Genomic DNA, 24,541 nt, shown 5'->3' on the forward strand with positions numbered 1-24,541 from the left:
TCAAAAACATTCGTCCTACGCTATGAGATGTAGAAACCTGAAAATTAACATAGAAGTAACTATGAGAAAGGACAGTTGGCTTTGCAATCGCCACACACATGCAAACATAAACTACCTTTTTCTACTACACATAAGTACGATAAGTATTAGACTGTTCGAATATTTCTCGATGGAAGATAAAAGAGGATTAACTTCAAATTACGGTACATAATAAATTTCACAGTTACCAATATATGAGTGGAGTTTAGGACGGCATTATTTCATACTAGCAGATGTACTTTGAGCTTGCTGTAAACACCTGTGAGGATTCAAATTTAAATCATTGTTTATTGGTGTTTTGATTGGACTCGAACTTATGTTCTCTATTGTACGTTAATTCCTAGATGTTTGTGGTTATTTTTGTCGTTAGATTGCTGTCTGATTGGCGTATACCCCTGTTTCCTTTAACTCATATTAATCATAGATGGAGAAATCATAAAAACTATATAGATAGATTTTCCAATAGAACCCTTTCAACATCTTTTCTTTGTTTAAAGATGAGCACCACAAAAACATCGTGATCGTTAGCTCAACTTAACATTAGCAAATATATAAAAAGATGATGCGGCAGTAACCATGGTAACGTCTATAGTAAGGAGAATCTATAAATATGTTTTCTTTTAAAAAATTGTGTTCATGCAGGTTTTGTATACAAGCTCAGACATACTTTTATTAAGTGGAGCATTAAATATTTATATTTTTGCTGTTTCCATGGCAACAGCGGCCATTTTGGAAATTCCAAAGTCAGAAGTCAGAAGTCTCATCTATATTTGCTAGTTAACAATTATATTAAGTTTCATAAAGTTTGGAGCATTTTGAAATGTTTGACATTGTTGCGGTTTCCATGGTACACGGACAAAAAAGATGGAAGAATAACATGAATAATAATAATAATAAAGAAAAGAAACAGAGGAAACCAATATGTCACCCGACATTGTCGATCGGGTAACATAATTATATTAACAAAAGATGCACAAGAAAAAAGATACAAAAATATGTTTTATTTGTAAACATTAATAAATTAAAAATACAATAAATGCAATAAAAATAAACCTTGAATTATTTGTCTTATAAAATGAAATAACAAACAATGTCATTTTTGGGTTAAAAGATCTTAAATTTCCACTCCCAATAACATGCACTGAAATTATCATTCATAATACTGGCAATCACAACTGGCATAGTCCATTTGAAGACTCTGAAAATAGGGAAATTAGTCAATTAAAAATCATATGAATAATTTGGATTTTATTTGCTCTATTCCAATATCATCTGAAGTTAAATGCATATTATCAACACGTGTTGGTTTGCATCTCGATTGGCTTCAAACCAATATTTGTCTGTTTTATACTTGGACTAATGCAAAATTGAATGCAAATCGGTGCATTGACTTCATATTTTTCAAAAGAAAAACAACTGCAGATGGGGTTTAAATATATGATTTGTTCTGTAAAGTAATTCAAATTAATTTGCATGGACTAATAAATTGAAAAGAGTCTAGGATAAATTTTGAAGCAAGGCAATAGAAGTTTTGACATGTAACCGGCACCAATTTAGCTATGATTATTTTCAACTCGTTAATTAATTGTACAGAAAACATTTATCCTAATATGCATCAAACTATTAATCGTTGTCAAATATATTAATGAAAGTGATTTTTTCATTAGTTACTTTTCAGTCACCAGATGGACTATGTATTGCTTGACATAATTTGATATAGAACTAGTTAAAGACTTGAAATGTCTGACATTTACAGATACATTATACTAATGTAACTTAGTACTCTAGAAAAGATTTGTTACTAGCTAATAATTCTTATAATTTGATCAAATAAAAAAAAATTAAGTTCAATGTAAATAAAAACGAGACAGAAACTTAAAACACAAAAACCAAAAACAATCTACATATACTATAACCAATACAGTAACCAAGGAAATAATTCTAGGAAACTAAAGCTCCAGATTATCGTATGTAAAAGTCAAGATACAATGCCGACTGAACTGTACCTTTGTTATCATATATTTCATTTTGGTAGATGTCCAATCAAAATAAAGACCATTATTCAGGGAGGACATCATCTATGTATAGCAGAATTTGAAGTTAAGATAAAAATAGTTTCTCTTAATTTTTTATGAAGCATTTAATGTATGAGCCAGGATTTATCTCAGGATTTTCTCAACAGAAATATTGATAGATGTATTGAGGACTTTTAAAGATGCATGATAATGAATATGCAGCTTAAGCACCACTAGTGGGGTCATGGCATTTCAAAAAAGAATTATCCGATACTAAATTTCCTGAAAATATAATTTGTTTCAGAAGTGAAGTAAAGAAAAAAGTTTGTTTCTATTGAAAATTAGTAAAAAAAAAATGAAATAAACAGTGATTCGAAAAAAATCATTGTTCCTTAATGTTAATGTAAAAAAAGTTTATTTATAGTAAAAGTTGAAAAAAAATTGTCACGAGAAAAAAACCTACCCACATCCTAAAAACAACATAAAAAGAAAAAAAAATGAATGGTCGGTGACTTTCGTAACAACTGAATAAAACACATTTACCAAAAATATTTTTTCTATCGTTGAAATATACTATTACTCGGACAAACAAGAAGCTTATAAAACATATATTATGCGTTAAAAAGATATATGATAAATATCATTACTTAGTCACTTTTGACAAATAAAGGTCCAGTTTCAGGCCTCTTGTTTTTACTTTTTGTTGATCGCTTTATTTTTTTCTTATTTTGTTCCATATAAAATTCAATATCAGCTTTACCATCGTATTGTTTTGTTCCATCAAATATTTCCATTAGTTTCTTTTTCTTTTTCCTAGGTTTTTTCTTCCTTATACTACTTTCTTCAGTTTCAGTGGATTCATCCCTCAAATGAAGTGGATCAAGTTGTTGTCGTCTGCTAGTGACTGTCGGCCATTGCATTGGATCTATAGTCTGTTTCCAATTATTTACTTTCTCATCAACCGTTGACGGTCTATCTGATACTAGTTCTTCAACGGTGGCATCTGGTGACTGTTCCTTAGGAACAACAGTCATTTTCTTCTTTGTTCGTTTATATACGAATATCACAAGAAATATGAGAATTCCAATAATAACCAAGGAAATGGCACCAACAACTATTGCTATTAATCTTAACTTGCTTGAATCATCATTCACCTTAGAAGCTTCGGGAAGGTATGAAGAGTTATTACTAAGTCTGATCAATAATGTTGCAGACTGCGAAAAACCATTAGCAGTATCTTCTGTTGCCTGAAATCACATGAAAAAATGTGTATTTATGTCAAGTATTGCCATTCAAATAGCCATATTCGTGGGCTAGTGCCTTAGGTCAAATTAAATAAAACAAATTTTTAAACAGAAACATCACGATTTTCACAAATTGATATACAACAAAAAGTAAAATAATTATACTTCAATTCTTATTAATCTCATATTTCAGAGAAATTAAATGATAGTTTTTCTTTAATTTTGAAGTATTAATGAAAAACAGGTTCATTTCACCACGATTACGCCAGACGTAATATCATATATAAACAGCAAGCGTTAACCGTAGATACTGCAATACACAATTAATCGACATAATTCTACTGAAGGACGACTAGGCTCCTATTATATCAGATGTAATGTAACAGTACGATTTGATTTATTTGAACAATGTAAAAATACATTTGCATGCAAACAATTGTGAAATTCATTTGAAGACTAAGGATCAGTTCCTTTGCGCATTACTTGGGTCCATATCCTTGTTTTACTTAAAAATTGTACTTTCCGAGTGTTTTGTTCCTAAGAGTGGCATCGACGTCCACGAAGAGGCATTGTTTGTCCACATAGTATCCGGTGTATAGAATAGGTACTGTGTAATATAACAAAATTAGATTGTAGTTAGATAAATATTTTCTTTCTGCTGATGTCAAGTAAAGACCATGAAAGGGACGGAAGTCTATCTTACCACTATTGTCAGAACATTTACTGTCAGCACGTCGCCAATCTGTATAATTGCACCGTTACTCTGGTCGATTTCAAAGCTAGAATGGTAGTTGTTTGGAGCTAAAAATTACAAATATGTAATACAACATTTTATATGTTTTTTCATATTAATTACATATATTTATAATATAGTACCAAATGTTTCCTGTCGGTTTCTGTTGAAATTCAGAATACGATATTGGCGACATTTTTACTGGTTACCATTGCAAAGAATATCCCAACAGACAGGGATATTCTTATCCATTATATTTTTGCACATTTGAACTCTGATCTTAAAGGTTTGATAGAATAACAATAAAATAAAACATCACAAAGTCTTTAAACAGACATTAAAGTTGCTGTTGATACCATTGGTAAATTAGAAAGTTATTCTAACAACCGAAATCTTAAGTTTCATTTTTGATTTCGTATTACTAGCACGTCAAGAAGTAATCGTCATGGATTTTAAAATTGACTTTTGCAAAGAAGAAAATTCTACAACACTTAAAAAATGTCAACACACTATGTTTAAAGACGTCAGTGAACGAATGTCTGTTGAGAAAAACAATATTTTACTGATATGTAAAACTTGGCAACAATATTGTAGAAGAAGACTAATCAATCACGATCTCACATTTATATAGACAAGAGTTAAATAGTTTGAAGTCAATCATCGATTTGACTGATTGATTGTATTTGTCAACCGTTAGGAAATATATGTTTCACAGATAAAACCATGGATTTATTCCACTCGTCATATCCATAATCCCGCCCTCCTTTCCTTGACGCTGAATTTTACTTGTCAGTAACACCACGACGGAAGTCATGTCGGAACAGGAACTGCTTGTCCTTCAAAAGCACCTGTTTTTACTCCTATCTTTATAGGGATCGTGATGTTCTATCTGCATTTTTTTTTTTAATTTTTTGTGTTTATCGACTGCTGCTTGTTTGTTCGTCTTTTTCTTCAGCATATAGTCACGAATGGTCTTGATTGCCTCCTGTTATCCTCGTTCCCAATTTTTACAGACTTTTCTTATTTGTTTCTGCACATATTACAAGAAACATATGTATAGAATTGTTGAAACCATTAAATCAAGGCGATATATTCAATTTTTCATTATACTCATAGACATTTACGTGAAAGCGTTTGGAAAAGTATTGAAAAATGGATCAAAAACTCAAATGTCTGGGTTGTGCAAATTTTTTTTAACCAATGGAGAAAGGTCCATACTGAACATTTATATATGTAATGAAATATGAATCGGAAAAATGAAACAAAAATCTTTGATTAACTCCATAATGGAAGGTGCTTAACCTGAGTCCTCGATAGACTATTTGTAAAGTTTAAACAAAAGTTGTTACCATCTTCGGAAAAAATTTGCTGAAAATTCACGTAGTTCCCGAGCCCGGAAAAAAAAATAAAAAAAATTATTCAAATAAATCCATAATAGCAGGTTCAAAACTTTAATATATATTTGCAATTATACTGTGAAGTTTCAAAGATTTGAATTGGAACCTTTATTAGGAGTTGATTACATAAAATTGGTACCATATTTCGTAAATATTGCTGACGAATGACTAAGTTCCCATGCAAGGCCTGAAAAATGGAGAAAAAATCTTTAAGCAATTCCATAATAGCAGGTACACAACTTCAAAAAGTGACTGTGCAATCTTTCTGCGAAGTTTCAGCGATCTTGGTTGAAAATTAAAGGAGTTGATTACACAAATAAGATACCCACTTTTCACGCCCGTCCGGGACATCACCATACCATAAGTTTATTTTAGACTTTGTCCAACTCAGCCATAAAAGAGTAAGACTATAACTAGAATAAAACTGCTACATTTTTACTTACATTGCTTTATGCTGTATTTGATAACAGAGCCGATAGAATCTTGGTCCTTTGCTTTTATATCTGTTGGTTGTACTTTCACAGGTCCCTAAATCAAACATTACCAATACAAGAATTGTCCTTTGTGAAGCGTATCTGTGTCAAGTTGCTTTTACTATAAACTTATTAAGATGGATTTCGATAACGCAACCATAAATTGTATGAGTATCTATACAATACTGATTTTTTTCTTATTCATTTGTAACTAATAATCTTTATGAAATATTTTGCAGCTCCATCACAATCACAAAAGTGTTTCCAATGTATATGACATTATATATTTTATGTTGTTGGTTTCGTATAAAAAATGACAAGAAATTCTGCTTTGCATCTTGGAGACTTACTATAGAAGTTCTAAACACATGTGGTTAGTGCTGTTTGTTTGCATACATGTAGATGAGGTTGAAATGTTGGGCTTTTTATAGCCGACTATACGGTATGGGGTTTCTCATTGTTGAAGGACGTACGGTTACCTATAATTGCTTACATCCACTTTATTTGAACTTTGGTCGATAGTTGTCTCATTGGCAATCATACCTCATCTCCTTACTTTTATTTCAATTACGATGTTTGGTAGTTATAATACGTTGTCGAGAAAAATTATAATTTGGCTTCAAAGTTCTGGTACTATTGTAAATATTTTGAACTGTTGCACAATTAAAGTCTGAATAGGTTTATACATATAAAAAAAAAACGTTTATCATGTTCGTGATTAAAGTTTAAGAGGTAAAACACCCATCAAATGTGTTGTTGGAATCAAAACAAAACTGGGCCTAACTAAATATCCAATTCTATCTGAGATGCAGCCTTACATGTAGTACAATTGAACATTTTTAGTAAAATGTACTACATTGTGTCATCTATCGTAGCACATGACCATGGTTCTGCTCTTGCCTTTTATACGTACTTTCAATTTTTAATATGTAGTTATGCTTGAAATGTTCTCATTATTCATTTTGCTGATTTAAATGAGGTTCAGGTACAATTAAGAACCGTATATTGTCAATCAGTGAAAACTGAAAATTAACAAAATATATTACTTAGCACATGAAACTACATTCCTGTGAAAAGTTGAAATCGGAGTTCTTTCACCAGTTGTATCTGTACATGACGTTACGTTTACTAGTATTGAAACCTTGAGATATAGAAGTATTTTTGTACATTGGTGATGGTTTATTATTCGAAATAAATATACCCGCCAAAAGGGTCCAGTATATGCTTCATATGGAGTAACTGAACAATTGTTTTGGCATCCAGGGTACTGGAAAGATGGCGGTAGGTCATCGACGTCAACTATTTCTATTTGTAGAGTTGTGTTAATTTCGAAACCAGATTCATCATTCGCCTAAAATGAGGTGTCATTCAATATTTACACAGAACAAAGACAAAGTTATCATCACCATTCTTCCACCATGCGTAGTAAACTTTAACAATACATGGTAGATACAAAAATGCTTTTGCAAAATTTAGATGTGGTGTATTTCCCATCAGAATTGAAACTGGGCGTTATCGATATAGAAAAAGAGTGTGTGTTTAATTGTACTGATGACGTTGAATCATGCTAGTTATGTTGATTTGTTTTGAAGCGGAATGTGTTTCATACTCATGATGGTTGACTTTATTTGTATTACACTAAATTGTTTTATAGTCTCTCATAACTCTTTATCAAGTGGCTCTTGTTGTTAACTTGTGTTTTATTATGCTGTATATTTTATATGTAAAAGTCACAGTGGTAAGTCCCTAATAAAGTCTTGAATTGTCTTGTCTAAATCAAAATTAGAAATTAAATATTATAAGAAATATCATTTTCAATAGTGAATGTAGAAAAATGTTAAACATATATGAAAAACTGGACTATGCAATTTTTTCCTAAATTCTTAAACGAAATTAATATGAACATTAAAAAACTATTGTCTGCTCTATGGTCGGGTTGTTGTCTCTTTGACACATTCCCCATTTCCATTCTCAATTTTATTGCAAGAAAAACTATATTTGCATACATACAATGAAATATAAGTATCAAGTTCATTCACTTTATTGCGTACAATCATCATATTAATATTTTATCTGAAAACTTAATCTAAAAAGCTATTTATAAACTATGTATACTACATGTAGAATGTTTACTTATCATACCTTAACTACAACTGTCAAAGTTAAAATGGTCATGTTATTTTTATGAAGCTGATCGAAGTCCGGAGATGCTTTGACTCGAAGGCTATCCGAGGATGCTATTGGTATGTAAAACCATGATGTACCATCATTCTAAAGAAACAAAACATTACAATAGCATACATAGAGAAAAATTCCAGATACTCAATTTACTGGATAAAAAATATAGTATTTTTATAGAAACCCTAGATAGTTTTGGTTGGTTTTGTAAATGCGTAAGAATAACTGGCTAAGGCTCGTCTACATGAAACTGCAAGTGCAAGAATGTATGAAGTTTCATGTAATATATAATCCCAAAGGGGATACGAGTTCGTGTTGCTCAGTCTTTAGATTTCTGTGATGTGTTTTGTATACAGTCTTTTGGTCTTTTTACGCGTTTTTTGCCATGGCGTTGTCAGTTTATTTTCGAGTTATGTTCCTTAAATATCCTTCGCCTCTCTTTTTAAAGTTGTTTCATTATTGGAAATATATTTGATAATACATTTTATTCAGTAAATGCAATAACATTTGGCTTTTGAATCGTATTTGACTATCCAATCACTCAAAGCATTGATCTCGGGGAAGGGCAATTTGTTAGGAGACCAATTTGGAAAAAGTTTCCACTTGATTTCTTAATAATTATGCTTTTAATATTCTGTTCAAATACAGACTTCCGTTTGTAACGGTGAAAATCTTAACAATACTCAAAATAAACTACTATATATCATTTGGCCGACTTTGAAATAAGAGGCAACAGTAGGTAACCGGTGTTCAAATCTTGTTAAATACATTTAAATAAACAAATCAAGTGATAACCCAGCAGGCACTCAACGTTGATTCAACGTTGAAACAAGGTTGTTTCTCAACGTTGAAACAATGTCAAATTTATGTTTGATTTTGAAAATTGGAATTAACGTTGAAATTTCAACGTTGAGGTTCCAACATCCATTCAACGTTGATTTAAGGTTGAATAGTAGTTGAAAGTTCATTAATAAAATTTAGTATAAAGCTACATACACATTTATACCTGCTTTCCAATTTTTGTGCTGTTGTTAGATGTAGACAGGCAGCCTGGCTGTACAGGTTTTTTTTTAATGTTTTTTTTTCTCACCAAGACAGATAAGTTAAATTGGAGACATCTAAATAAATACATCAATTGTTACTGATACAACATTCCGTGCTTGTACAGTCAATAATCTAGACCATAAATGTCATATCTTAAGATCCTGTTGGCTTCTGTGTCTCTCATATTTAAATGTTAAATTTATTGAAAAATGTGTATTTATCTATTAGGAACAAGAAAAACTACAAGAAGGAATAGCTGAAATTATTGTGTGTGTCCAATTGTATTTCAAGATAACTAAACATAATTATCTAAATTGATATACAAGTGGACACCTGCCATTTTTTGATATATTCTTACTTGTAGTTTTTCTTGTTGTGAATAGCTATAAAAATACAAATCATTCAATGAATTTGAATAAAAATTATGACATACACTTTATTACCACCACAGAAAGCATCACCAAACAGAAAGAAGATGTTGAATAGTTCTAAACAAATAGTCCTTTAAATATTAAACGACTGACCAATGTTAAGCCCTTCTTAAAAGTAGTATATCCCAAGAAGAGTGAAGACATTATTAGATCCAACTTGTGTTCAGGATGATAGCAATACTTCTGAAAATACGACGATGCTGCATGACTGCTATTAAATCAGACACCTCTCCACAAAAAACCAATTGTCCTTGATTGTATATACGTGTAAATATATATATTACCCTCACACCTATAATTGGTATAAACAATTAAATGAATACAAATTTACTGAGGAACAATATCAAATTTAGTAATACAATGATATTTCTTTTGATACAAGATTTATTTTATAAATTCATTTGCTATCTTTTGTCTCTTTTTGTCCTTTTTGCATGTCAACTTTCTTCCACCACTTCGAGATCTTTCTGAGGCAGACTTCAAGTTCAAGCAGGAGGGATCTTTATCAGATATGTGTTTCTCAGTGACATCTTTATACTTTTGCAGCATATTTAACCTCTGGAAAAGATAAGATGATAATACATATAAATTGTATGTCCTGAAAAGATACTCTAAATTTGAGCCACTTTCAATTTATTTCTAGAAGCAATGAAAAATAAAACCATAACAACAAAACACATATTGTAATAAGGTAATCATTAATACAAAAAAATATATGCATAAATGTTTACTATTAGTAGTTTTTGTTAATGAAGAAGCATCTACTCGAGATTTGTAAGATTGCAGGTTTGACTATGTAATTGATAACCATGAAAACACTTTACCCATGACGTTTTTTTATTGATGACTGCACAAGTCTATTAACATGAAATAAAGAGCTTTACTAGAATACTGTATATAAGACAAACACTGAAACATAATATGGATTGTAAGGTTAACAAAAATAGAACGAACAAGATTAAACTTTGAACACAAATGATATATACAGACAAAAAACCTACCTTCAATGATTTTATAGACTGGAATTCCCAAAACTGAATTTTGATTTTGCTCCACTTGATGCATTTCAGCCATTGATTTGTTTGACAAGATTCTGTAAAATAAATAATACATGTTTACGATAATGGACTGCTAACATTCAGCGCAAGGTTCAATACACATACAGTGAGAAACATTACATGATAGTATTTACTTTGTACATGTATGTTCTCAATCATGCTAAACGCATGTTCTTAATACTAAATTCAGCTTATTCTTTTTAGTGTGTTATACATGTATGTGTAATATTATAGTCTACCCTTCACATAAATAATTGTCTTTGTCGAATACATATTGTTGAATTTGTGTTTGGCTAGCAGGTGATAATTCTATTATTTTTCTTCGTTAACTAATAGCTAAAAGTTTCTAATGCATGTAATAATGTCATTATTACATACATTAGAAACTTTTAGCAATTATTTAACTAAAGAAAAATAAAAGACCTTTCCTTGTTATTGTTTTCTTTAAAGTTGTGTCGTCTTTTTGTATTGATGTATGGTCATGTTGATTTAAGAGTAGTCATAATTGAAAGTGCGCACATGGAGATGCAAATTGAATGTTAACCTCATTTCTCGTATTACACACAGTCAGAGATCACCTGAAGATCAGATAAGGGTCAGACTGACTTGTTTTAAAAATAGAATACTTTTGTAGAAAGGTTAATTAGGTCAAAAGTTATCAATGAAAATTCTATAGTTATCTTCTCATAGCGTGAAATAATACTATTTTGTTGAATTATATAATGTTATTGTACAAGTAAAAATAGTATGATTTTTCCATCACATGATCGTTCAATACTTTGTTGTCCAGTCGAAGTTGATTGTTTATAATCGTCAAAATGTATGTAGTTTACCAAGCCGTAAAGTTAAACTAAACAAAGACACATATATATATAGTATACATGTTTGGAAATTCATCTGATCACCGTAAATTATGTAAACCCATGCGTATATCCCCCCTTTTAATTAAAATCTTTAACCATATTAATGTCTCAATGTAAATAAAAATGCTTTCCACATTAAATGCTTTTAAAAATAGTATAACTGGATAAAATTGTATATGCCAGATGATATATTCACTATGGCCCTTCCATGTGTTCTGATCTGTTCTCAGCCTCAGGGATACAATGTTGACGTTATATTTTTCTCTAATTGTGCAATATTGATACAAATTCAGAGTTTTTAAATACAATTCATACATGTATATAAAAACCGTGATGTCTACATAGAAACATCTACTTACCATACTTGATAAACGGAAAGATTCTCCTCGACTTGGTCTTTGCTGTTCTTTCTTTTTCAAAACAGGAAAGATGCGGGTTTAAATATTGCGCATGGGCAATCTAACTTCCTGTTCAAATCCCGCGAAAATATGAATATAAAAAAAAATCATGATTTTTGTTAATAATCAACTATTTTAAATTCCTTAACATGTTCAAAATATTCATTCATATTATGTGAAATGAAATTAATGCATTCTATTTCTTTTTACCTAGAAATTCAGTATCAAACGATTTACCTCCTCCCACATACACAGAATTCAGTTTTATTTGAGATCTCATTTTATCATGATATTTTTGTGAAAACCGAAACTCTATCTTATTCTTTTCTTTATAAATATATACTGCTACGTTCATGCATGTATTGCCTTTAATTAATGATTTTTTTTTATATAGGCCTAATATAGGCCTACCATGAGTAAATAAGTTAACGTTTATTCAATGTTGAATCAACGTTCCGATTTCAACGTTGAAATGATCAACGTTAATTCAACGTTGAATATTTGTTAATTACTCAACGTTGAAAATGTAACGTTGTTTCAACGTTGAATACATGTTGATCACCATTTCAACCTCATTTCAACGTTTATTCAACGTTGAGTGCCTGCTGGGAAAATCCTTTTGGAATCACATGAACTCAAAACGAAACGAGATCGGCTGTTTCGACAGGATGTGCGTCTACGGCATGCGAATCAACAAGCAGTCAAAATGTCATAATCGGGAATAGGACATAATCGATAAAATTGCAGATCAGACGACTATTCTTATATCTAAAGATCAATGACCGCGAAAACATGTGTCTTTTGAGTTGAGACAAAACACACGGTACCGGTCAACCAGTTCGTAATGGTTACCGTAAAACTTGTAGTGGATATTTAAGATATTCTTCCTCAAACCCCTTATAACTATCAGTTCGAACTACTGTGGATTTTATGAGGTAATTAAATATTTACATACATGTATCTCATTTGAGAAATGTTATTGTATAAATGATAAACTAACTTAAACCGTTTGTTATTTGAATGTATTTTATACATACTTTTTGTCAATCATATCAAACTTTTTCTAATCCTTCATGAATTAAAGTTTAAAACGTATATTTATATATCTTCTTTTTTAATATTGCAGTTTGATCTGAAATCCAATTTAACTAAAATAAAGTCTGTACCTGGCCATTGGTTGATTTTACTGTATAGGTGAAGTCCTTCAACTGAGGTGTAGGAATATCTGCGTCAATAAGGTATGGAAATATGCAAAACACTGGCGTATCATTTTTCGTATTCTAAAATAATATATATATATATATATATATATATATAGGAAAATTAAAAAGAGAAGAAAAGAATCTTTTATTATGTTACAACGACATTGTAAAAGATTAAGTAACAAAAGGAAAAAAGGAAATAAAGGAAAAGAGAATGATGAAAATGATATTAATAGTCCACTGCACAATTTTTTGCAGAAGGATTGAGAATGATTATTTCAAAACTTAGTATACAACAATGACAGCTTGCTTCCTTGCATTTAACAAAAAAGAAATTTCCCGATGCCATCTAGCATTCTAAACTCTCCTAAACTTAAGAATGAATAATACAATATTACTAGAAAAAAAAATCCACGAAGATGTTATGAGCTTTTGTTCACTCATTCTACCCCGCATTATGTGAATAAGCTATGACTTGCAGTTGCTGGGAAAATATTGTCGAAATGTCATATATATTGTATGTGCACGACAGACTAAGTTGTTAAGTTTCAAAACACAGGTAAAGGAAACATGCTATTGGCATTGTCAGATAAAATTAATGACTAGACCCTACAATCAAGCATACAATAAAAGGTTTCATTTTTTTTCCCGAAAGCATCTAACATAATAGTTTGTTTTTTTAAATGGCAACAAACATATCTTTATTATTATTCATTTTATTTTTCATGGGTGCTTTTATTATTTTATTTTCTTATGTAGATTAAACAAGCTATACATTGAATTCCAAAGGAATGGACATATGATTGCCTTTTAATGATATTGAAATATTTACATTATATGGTTATATTACCTCGTCAACTTTGATTATTTTGGGAAACGAATTGTTGAATTGCTGTGGAAATTCATTGACAGATTCGATGATAATTCTGATATCCTGAAAAATGAGTACATGTAATATAATATAATATGGCCAATGTCATGTGTTTTTTTGCAGGCGAAAAATTAGTGAAACCCAGTTAACTTTCAAAGCAATTAATATTTTTAAGCAAATTTTTAAATATTTGTACGCACAATCAAATATTCATTCTGCGCTAGAAGACAATTTAGATACATCACTGCAAAACATGCAGGAAGTCCATTACCAAAATGAAATAATTCGTAAATGTATCTGAAAGACAACACATTGCATTATTCTGATTGGATGTTGTTTTGCGCATGGAATGTCCTTTTTATTCCTAAAAGACAACACATTGCATTATTCTGATTGAATTTTGTTTTGCGCATGGAATGTCCTGTTTATTCATTTGTGGAAAGGTATTGAAATTGCCATATACTAGTAAATCACATTACAGTTTTGATACATAATAATTCATAAACATAAATTCATAAATCACTCTGTATCATATGCAGAAATACGAAATTATGTTGTCATGCAGACATATGAAGTTAATATCATCCTTTACGATTGGGTCGATTTGGATCAGGATTCAAGGTCTTCATGTAATAAATTCTGATGAATTTGGTTCGATTTTTTGTCGGTCTTTTGTTCGCAGTGCATAGACATGTGATTAAAATTTATATGATTTCCCGTCTATGAAGCTTTAAAAGCCGATTTACTCTATATACGATTATCACTAAAAGTTCTCTCAAGTACATGCACTCTATATAAGCTTTTCGTCAACTTCTAAATCGTAGTTTTATTAGTTTTGCTTATCATTTTCACGAATAGTAACCAATAAATGGTGTTTCATATTTTTCAATTAAACCTCTAATAATACATTGTTTATTACTGGAAATCTTCTCTTATGTCAGATTATCTACCTTTGGCACGTTGTCAGCACCAAAACAGTTAACTTTAAAATGGATTTCTTTTAGCTCCCCTCTACTCTGAAAAAAAAAAAATAAACAATGCAACATGCCGCATTTGCTTCAGCAGAACCTTCTTAAAAATTAAATACTGGAGACAAAATTGATATCAATGTCTCACATGCCCTTTATCGGCCGTCTAACATTGCTATTTATTTTATCATTTTCATGTTCATGGCACATGCTTACAAACTACCAACCTACCTGACAATTCAAACTACTTTACACTGATAGATGTAGGGAAGGAAAGTAGTTCCGGAAAGGAATCGATCAATGTACAGACTTTGGCATGCTACTTGATATGAATGTGGAATCTTACTCAATCTAGTGAACAAAACTTTAAAACCGTTTTCACTGTTATAGTCTCCACATGTCGAATATCAACCATATGCTATTAAAAAAATCACCAGTTTTATAAAAGCCCGTTTCATGGTACTGGACACGACTATGGAAATAGCAAGACGGATATCTTGCATATCAGTACTGGCTTCCTTAGCTGACGAAATTTGTATAAAAAAATGCTTATTTTTTTCTATTCAGCCAGTTTGGGTGGGGTTCGTGTTGCTCAGTCTATGGTTTTCAATGTTGTGTTTTGTATGCTATTGTTTGTCTGTTGGTCTTTTTCTTTTTTAACCAGGGCGTTGTCAGTTTGTTTTCGACTTATGAGTTGGAATGTCCCTCTGGTATCTTTCGCCTCTCTTTTGGTCCTTACCAAAAGCCTTAATTTTAAACTGAATTGATAGGGTAATACTGGCGCACATATTTTAAATTAGCAATTCTCTTCTAGGAGATATAGGTGATTCGCTACAATGAAGATCAATGGGAGGAAGCAGATATCCAACTTTGTAGTTATTAAATGACTTTAGCTGCAAACAATTTCTAATGTGTTGATGGCAAGTATTTGTTTCTGTAAAATGTATTCACAACTTGTATAGACTAACAATTTTAAGCTCGACATATTGTGAAGACACCTGTCTATTGCTGAACACATTTCATCAAATCGAAAGCTAGATCTTAAATGTCGAACCGCCATTTTTTTTAAGGATATAAAAATAACAAAACAAATGAAGCTTTTGTTGTGAATCCTTCTGTACTAAAACTATACCATCTACTTACTGTATTCCTCCAAAACGTATCTTCCTTGTCAAGAGAATTATTTAATATTTTAAATGAAAGTAAAGCACTAGTGTCTGATGATAGAGTGAAATCGAAATAATTCTCAACTTTCAGCTGTAAATCCAAATTAGTAGTAATGTCAAAAATATTCACTTTAGTCGCATGAAATGTCCAATTTGTCGATGGATCTACAGCGACATTCCATATGACACCTGAAATACAAAAGTATGTTCGATCAATCAAAAGTTGTTTGCTTAGCGTCTACCGGTAAATATTTCATGCATTTTCAGGACAAATATTCCGTTTTGAAATCTTTTGGAAAAAAAAACTATTGTAAAAGGAGATTAAGAGAGAGAGGATTTTGTGTTAGAAAGAAAAAAATATTGAAAAAAAAACGAAAAGTTATGGAAACAGTTGAAAGGAAACAAATTTAATTACACCTAGAGCGCGATTAAAATTGAATGGGTGTGTCCTTAACGGATCTTAACCTCAAAATAAAAGACTTTTTGTGAGTATACATGGACATGTAAGTCATGTAACTATTTGTTCCATATTGATTTATTAAGTATTAACATAGTTGGCAGAAAACTATAACTGTTACCAACGCGGTTTAGTTTCAAATATAAAAATAAATCGTAAATGAAAATAACTGTAATATAAAAATAACCCTTTTATATAATTAACAATAGTATAAAATCAACTCAAGGCAGTAAGGTGACCTACATTTGTAAACTTCTATGTCATTTGGTCTTTGGTGGAAAGTTGTCTCATTGGCAATCATACCACATCTTCTTATTTTATATCTAATATAAAATTAACTATTATATAAAAATAACCCTAATATAAAAAATAAGGAGTTGTGGTATGATTGTAAATGAGAAGGACTAGCATGTGAGCAACTACAGGGTACCTTACGGCTAGCACAAATGAGCAAAACCCATACCGTATTGCAAGCTTCAAATGACTCCGGCATAGCGAAATGTGAAACAATTCAAAAGAGAATCATTGTTTCGTATAAGACTACATTACCAAAAATAGATTTCCTAAAAATAACCCCCCCCCCCCCCCCCCCCAAATAAAACAGTTATCACCTGTATGAGTCTCGTTTACAGCTGTTACTTCAGGAATGTTACTTATATATGTTCCACAGTTACACAAAACTGAAATAAAGATAATAAATAGAACATGGTGTATGTCATTTTTTTTTCTCGTTAGTGTTTTTAGGTTGCTGTCTCATTGACATATAACTCACCTCTTGCAATGTATACTCAACACTTCTTTTATTTACCGTTTTTGATAATTTCCAAAGTTGTAGGTTTTTTTGTGGTTTTTTTTATGGCGGTTACTGCGTTATCGATCAGTACTATACTGTCTCATGTCAGGGCAAATATTGAACACTCTTTTTGTCGGAATATTGTTCGATCCCACTTCAGCTCTGATGGACTATCTGTTGCGGAGGGTTTCACCTAAGTAGCTTTGTGATACTGACTCTTGATTTGAATGATTATTTTATAGTTGATGAATACTGTTCTCATTGTTTTAAAAAGTGTTTGCAACTTACTTAAATTCAAGGGCAAAATAGATGGCGCTGGTTTCTCTGTTTATGATTATGTTCATTTTGGTAATACCATTCTAAAATGTTTTAAACATTCGATCTTCAAAACTTTTGGTTTGATAATGAAACTCAAGAAACAAGTATAGTAGTATAAGGCAAAGACATGCATATCATAGATATAAGAAGATGTGGTATGAGTGCCAATGAGACAACTCTCCATCCAAGTCACAATAGATATAAGAAGATGTGGTATGAGTGCCAATGAGACAACTCTCCATCCAAGTCACAATAGATATAAGAAGATGTGGCATGAGTGCCAATGAGACAACTCTCCATCCAAGTCACAATAGATATAAGAAGATGTGGTATGAGTGCCAATGAGACAACTCTCCATCCAAGTCACAATAGATATAAGAAGATGTGGTATGAGTGCCAATGAGACAACTCTCCATCCAAGTCACAATAGATATAAGAAGATGTGGTATGAGTGCCAATGAGACAACTCTCCATCCAAGTCACAATAGATATAAGAAGATGTGGTATGAGTGCCAATGAGACAACTCTCCATCCAAGTCACAATAGATATAAGAAGATGTGGTATGAGTGCCAATGAGACAACTCTCCATCCAAATCACAATAGATATAAGAAGATGTGGTATGAGTGCCAATGAGACAACTCTCCATCCAAGTCACAATAGATATAAGAAGATGTGGTATGAGTGCCAATGAGACAACTCTCCATCCAAGTCACAATAAATATAAGAAGATGTGGTATGAGTGCCAATGAGACAACTCTCCATCCAAGTCACAATAGATATAAGAAGATGTGGTATGAGTGCCAATGAGACAACTCTCCATCCAAGTCACAATAGATATAAGAAGATGTGGTATGAGTGCCAATGAGACAACTCTCCATCCAAGTCACAATAGATATAAGAAGATGTGGTATGAGTGCCAATGAGACAACTCTCCATCCAAATCACAATAGATATAAGAAGATGTGGTATGAGTGCCAATGAGACAACTCTCCATCCAAGTCACAATAGATATAAGAAGATGTGGTATGAGTGCCAATGAGACAACTCTCCATCCAAATCACAATAGATATAAGAAGATGTGGTATGAGTGCCAATGAGACAACTCTCCATCCAAGTCACAATAGATATAAGAAGATGCGGTATGAGTGCCAATGAGACAACTCTCCATCCAAGTCACAATAGATATAAGAAGATGCGGTATGAGTGCCAATGAGACAACTCTCCATCCAAGTCACAATAGATATAAGAAGATGTGGTATGAGTGCCAATGAGACAACTCTCCATCCAAGTCAAAATTTATAAAAGTAAACCATTATAGGTCACAGTACGGCCTTCAACACGGAGCATTGGCTCACACCGAACAGCAAGCTATAAAGGGCCCCAAAAATTACTAATGTAAAACCATTCAAACGGGAAAACCAACGGTCTAATCTATATAAAAAACGAGAAACGAGAAACACTTATGCACCACATCAACAAACGACAACTACTGAACATCAGATTCCTGCATTGTTAATGATTATGAATTGAACCAGTGGTAATTAATTTTGTTCTCATCCTAAATATATATGACATATTTGCAACTAGACGTTAAGCAAATAACAGTCGATCAACGTTTGCTTAATTTATAGTAAATAAACTAAAGTGTTTTGTTATTAAATTCTTCCACCATAAATATCTCAAGCGATTTTTATTGTTACGTTGTCATAAATTTTTATCTTTTTATTATTTTTCAGACCACTTGACATGCCATGACAAAGTAAGTTATCCGGAGTAACATCAATCTGCAATTGCATATAAGGTATAATTTATTACATATTAAATATCTATTGATTCGATTTTATCCGTAATACACGAACAATCGGAATGGTTTTTAGTTTTGGGTTTTTGTAATGTTAGGCCTCCTGGGACAGACAAAAATGTCAAATGTTTATTAAATATGCATTCCGATGTTTATAATATATAGATTAAGTAAAATAGAGAGAGAAAACAGAATATTTCACATGTAAATGATATGCTTATCATGTAAAACTATCAAATGGAGTTATCAACAATTTGGGAATATAAAGAAACTGGACCATGAACAACTGAAAATTTCTTTTCAATTCAGAAATCTAGACATCTTTTAATACTTAAAAGTAGTCTGTTTAAAACAACTATATTCTAAAACATGTGTTGTAGATTTAATTGCGTATCACACTGGTTTATATATGAATACAAATGTACATAATATATAATGTAACTGTACATAATATATAAATACAAATGTACATAATATATAAATACAAATGTACATAATATATGAATACAAATGTACATAATACATAAATACAAATGTACATAATATATAATACAAATGTACATAATACATAAATACAAATGTACATAATATCTAAATACAAATGTACATATAAAAACAAAAAAATATTGAATACGCATCCTTTGATGAGGATAAGAACGATGATTCAGCATTATAAAAAACTATAGAATTTTAATGAAACAAGTTAGTACACAACTTTGAAAGGAGAAATAGACAAATATTAATATATCCAGTAAAATGAATAAAAAAAGATGTAGCAAATATCGTTATTTGACAGCTATGATGATGGATGGCTATTTTTAAAACGTCCAGCGTCAAACTAAACGTCTATACATGACCAGAACATGTTATTATGATATAAATATGGACCCTGTTTTGTACTAGGCCGACATACTGAGCCGAAACTTTAAGGTGCTATTTCGCAAGGTAACAGTCCACAGGAAGACATGTCACCCTACCCGGATACTTTGTTCTTACTACTAATGCCGCGTGACTTACGTAGAAGCAGCAAATACAATTTTTTATGTCTTTGGTTTTGACCCGACTTGGAATTGAACATACGACCTCCCGCAGTCGAAGAGCATGACGCTACCACAGAGACGATTTTATCATTTGACAATGTGTACTTTTACAAATATGTGTAAGACCATTACATTTAGTTTATTGGAGGAGGCAAATATAACCGGAGTGTTTCGAGTGAAATGTAAAGAGTGGCAATTCCCTGTAGAACTATAATTGTTTCACTCACAGGGCTGAATACTGAAAGTTTAAAATACTGAAACCTTTCTTAAAGTTGAATACGCTCAACAATTGTATATTTAAGTTAGATCAAGATTGTATTCGGTGGAAAGCTACTATATTTAGATACGATATTGTACATTATTCATCATACATGTAATAAGAATAAAAGGTATTAATTTGCAACCTTTACTTCCAACAGAATTTTGATTTTGTCCTTCTTAAACAACCCTGGATCAGTGCTCAAATTTCCAAAACTTTATCAAAACTGCAGTCTTAAGGCACTTATAATTTTGTCATATGTTCAAGAATCACCAAATGTAGACATAACCTCACAGTCCACAGATGGAGTTGTGATACTCTAAATTTTAGTATAAAAAATTGTTGAAAATGGTTTTGGTATGAAATAAATTCTTGGCAAACAGGACCAACTTGATAACTGGTGTAATTCGAATTCCTTTTTACAGAATTGTGAAACTCAACTGAATCATAGTTTTCTTGCAAAAATAAATAGTTTACTAGCTGTTTCATTTTTCATTGATTTTATATCAGCTTAAATATCTAACAACTGAACAAACAAGTTAGTACTCACCCTTTGAAACTCCTGTTAGTACAAAATATACCAACAGAAACCCACGAGACATTCCGATCTCCTAGACTGGAAGCTAATTCATATCGAAATCGGAAACTGGAGATCTGTGAAATACTGTCAAAATAAATCCCATGTCTTAACAACAAATAGGACAACTATCATGCATTGTTTTAGTCATAACACACTTCCTGTTTGAGCTTTTATACTATTATCCTTATCAGTACAAACTATGAAAAATTCGCTCAGTAATGTATCGATCTGGGGACTAGGTGACGTGTATTGATTTGTCATTTATTCATTTGATTTAGATTAAGATATTTTTTGAAACTTTCAGCGATCTGGTGTACAGTGTAATCGTTTGTTATTATTACATGTCGGTGTAATGTACTGTACATTTATATCGTTTTATCAAGTTGTTGACCTCGTGGGAACATTCTATTGAAAGATATTGCATCTTTTAACTATCAACAGTAATAGATAAGTTTTAAGAATGAACAAATAAAGTAACCCACCGAATACATGTACAGTAGTGTAGCCTGTTTTTTAAAAATGTAATATTCTATAATATCAATGACCTTAAAAACCTGTGCTCTTTCTGTGAGCAATCGTCAGGTATAGTCTCCTTTATTCATGACGCCACAACCACAAATTCAGAGGACTGCAATTTCTTTTAATTCATTTACCAACTTAGTATTGAAAAAAGCGAATCACGCTTACATGTACATACTAGTACAAGTATATCAAAATATAGATCTGAGACCAACGAAATAGAAAGGATTGTTTGGAATTGCAGTCGTAAGCTGTTCAGAAAACGGTTTCATCGAGAAAACATCGCCTGCACTGTATAAAATGCTCTAGACGAATTGGCCAACTAGGTTATAAAAACATATCGATTTCGTTATTCGGGAACCCTTGATGTCATAACTAGTATATAAACAGCTTGCGGATATAAAATGATTTTCAAAGATGACTTAGTAGCAAAGAGGTAGGCGAGTTTTTCCTGTATTGTTTTCACTTACAGGAGAAAAATCAGAAAGCATTGAAACCTACAATATTTGAATATTAAATAGATAGCCTAAACAACATATATTAAAATATGTGACATCAATATCAATAGCATTTGTCCATCTAATTAAATTATATTATATATTGCCAAAATCTCTGTCTATTCAAAATTGCAAATTTTGAATGTTTTTCTTAAAAAGTTTGTATATAAGAATATCCTTAACCAAAATGAATGAATTTAAAGTCGGGCGAAATCATAAAGCTTTGATTCCAGTAAAATTTTCTATAGTTAAGGATGTCCTTTAAATAGATTTTTTTATGCATATATATATATACTCCAAATTGGCCAAGGCTTACATTGTTACAGAATCAATATTACTATTCCGATATATAATTTGGCATCTACAATTTAGCAAAATGTTTATACACACACAAACCTGTGATGCTGCTCATTTGAGTAAAGTTTGAGACATTTAGGAAATGTCCATAGTGTGAAATGAATTCAGAAGAAGTTGTCTCTATAAGTTTATTTTTATTTTAATAACTCAAAAAAATGCTACTGGATGAATAGGCTACAATTGAGATCATAGACGACCGAGCGTGTTGGTTTATGGAAAGAGGGGACAAAAACAGGAATGTATATGCCCATCTCGTTAAGATGGGCGTTTGAATGTTTTTGTTCCCCCTTTATAAAATTAATTCTTCAAACAGATAATAGAGTAAAAAGAAGTAAATTGGATAATACGTCTAATCATTTTGTTGTCAAATATTTTTGATGGACATAACTTTCGTGTCCAAAACTCTAAACTATTATCCACTTGCCAGCATTTGGATCATCTAATAATGGACAGTTTATTTTGAGAATAGTAATAAAGTTTGTAAGCATGAATTGCTGACCCTTTCAGAGCACATGAATTGCTCAATCTTAAGCTTTTCTGTGCAGTGTTTTGTGGCCTGATGTTTGTTTTTTTTTTTCTGGTGTCATGGTGTTTTGTCTGTTTTCATTCGATTTATGGCTGTTGTGTGACCAATCGGTATCTTCTCCCTCTCTTTTTTTCATAATAATAATTAATGATACAAAATTAGGGAGAATGATTCAAACTAGCTTAAGATTATCTTAAAAACCATAAAAACAACTTACAAACGTATTTTTTCTGACTAAGTGTTTGCTTGTTTGTTGTTGACTAACACTACTTTAAGCGACCTTGGCTATATCATGGCGGGATATTGTTATTGGTGTATTGGTGAGAGAACCACCGACCTTAAACAGGAAAAATGTGTCAATTATGAACGGGGTTTAATATACTTCGTCACGAGCGAGGTTCGTACTCACAGCCTCGGAGTTGACTCACAACCTTGGAGTTGATAGTCCAGCAATCGCTGTAGATGAAATTATTATACCCCTAATGAAACAAGTGCATATTACTGTTGACAAGTTGTGAAGTTTAAAAAAAAAATAAAATAGATCTCGAAAACTTATTATAGATTGCAATGAATTTACTACGCCAAAGTTTTAAAACGTAATTGAACTGCCCAGGGGCGGATTTAGAGAGTTTTTCAGGGGGCCCCGCGGGCCCCCCTTATGGGGACAAAAATTTGGTTGATTATATAGGGAATCACTGAAGCATGACTGGAGCGGGTCCCCTCTTAAACAGTCAGTGGGCCCCCACTTATGAAAATTTCTGGATCCGCCACTGCTGCTCAAGGTTTTTATTATACCGCTTTGAAATGCCTGTTACTTTGGCAAACGAAAATTTATAAAACAGACGACTAACAATTCATATTTGGGGTCGAAATTTACCAATATGGTGATTAAGGGACCAGGAAATTTGAATAATTCCGGAACACATGAGTACAGCTGGTTAATGGTGGTATTTGAGATGCTCAATCTTGTGTAAAGCTTTATAGGCTGTTGTTTGTCTTTTTGTTGCTTTTCCTTTGGTCATGGTTCTTACTTTTCCCATTGAATTATGGTGTTTGACTTCCCGTGATATATTGTGCCTCTTTTGTGTAAATTCTTTTTTGGTATATTCATTTAGAAGACACAGGAAGTGGTTATCGGTGAATGTCAAAAAGTACCGCTTCACTTAAAATTTAGCAACAAGAACCACCAGAAAGAACTCACGTACGACCGTTTAATTACTGAATTAAGTGTAATTCTACATGTTAAAAGTATTATTACGTTATTTGATCAATTTTCCATGGTCGGGCGTGCCTTAAATGACTAGGTGAAATT

General features: G+C 31.7%; 1 protein-coding gene and 1 long non-coding RNA gene across 2 annotated transcripts; both read right to left on the minus strand.

Moving 5' to 3' along the window:
• Window positions 1-1,025: 1,025 nt before the first annotated feature.
• Window positions 1,026-21,476, minus strand: LOC127708405 (uncharacterized). The gene is made up of 12 exons (XM_052213278.1): window positions 21,301-21,476; window positions 17,149-17,217; window positions 16,058-16,269; window positions 14,897-14,962; window positions 13,926-14,009; window positions 13,040-13,153; window positions 8,044-8,172; window positions 7,103-7,252; window positions 5,872-5,956; window positions 4,002-4,099; window positions 2,815-3,301; window positions 1,026-1,237 (listed from the first exon to the last, which is right to left on the minus strand). Exons 1-12 carry the CDS (start codon window positions 21,350-21,352, stop codon window positions 1,209-1,211), a joined length of 1,575 nt encoding a protein of 524 aa, XP_052069238.1. The 5' UTR covers window positions 21,353-21,476; the 3' UTR covers window positions 1,026-1,208.
• On the minus strand, window positions 9,866-11,872 carry LOC127708406 (uncharacterized). Its single transcript, XR_007985268.1, has 3 exons — window positions 11,835-11,872; window positions 10,556-10,647; window positions 9,866-10,112 (listed from the first exon to the last, which is right to left on the minus strand). It is a non-coding gene; the product is annotated as an uncharacterized LOC127708406 (long non-coding RNA).
• Window positions 21,477-24,541: the final 3,065 nt, after the last annotated feature.

This window comes from Mytilus californianus, unplaced genomic scaffold (genome assembly GCF_021869535.1).
Source record: "Mytilus californianus isolate M0D057914Y unplaced genomic scaffold, xbMytCali1.0.p SCAF_7, whole genome shotgun sequence".
In the NCBI taxonomy this organism is placed as follows: Eukaryota; Metazoa; Mollusca; class Bivalvia; order Mytilida; family Mytilidae; genus Mytilus; species Mytilus californianus.

Bases quoted from the DNA above. Each gene is read 5' to 3' on its own strand.
- LOC127708405 (XM_052213278.1), bottom strand. From the start codon at position 21,352: ATGTCTCGTGGGTTTCTGTTGGTATATTTTGTACTAACAGGAGTTTCA. The intron at 13,154-13,925 runs GTAATATAACCA...ATATTATTTTAG, and splicing joins AAATAATCAAAGTTGACGAG to AATACGAAAAATGATACGCC. The intron at 7,253-8,043 runs GTATGATAAGTA...ACCTCATTTTAG, and splicing joins CTTTGACAGTTGTAGTTAAG to GCGAATGATGAATCTGGTTT.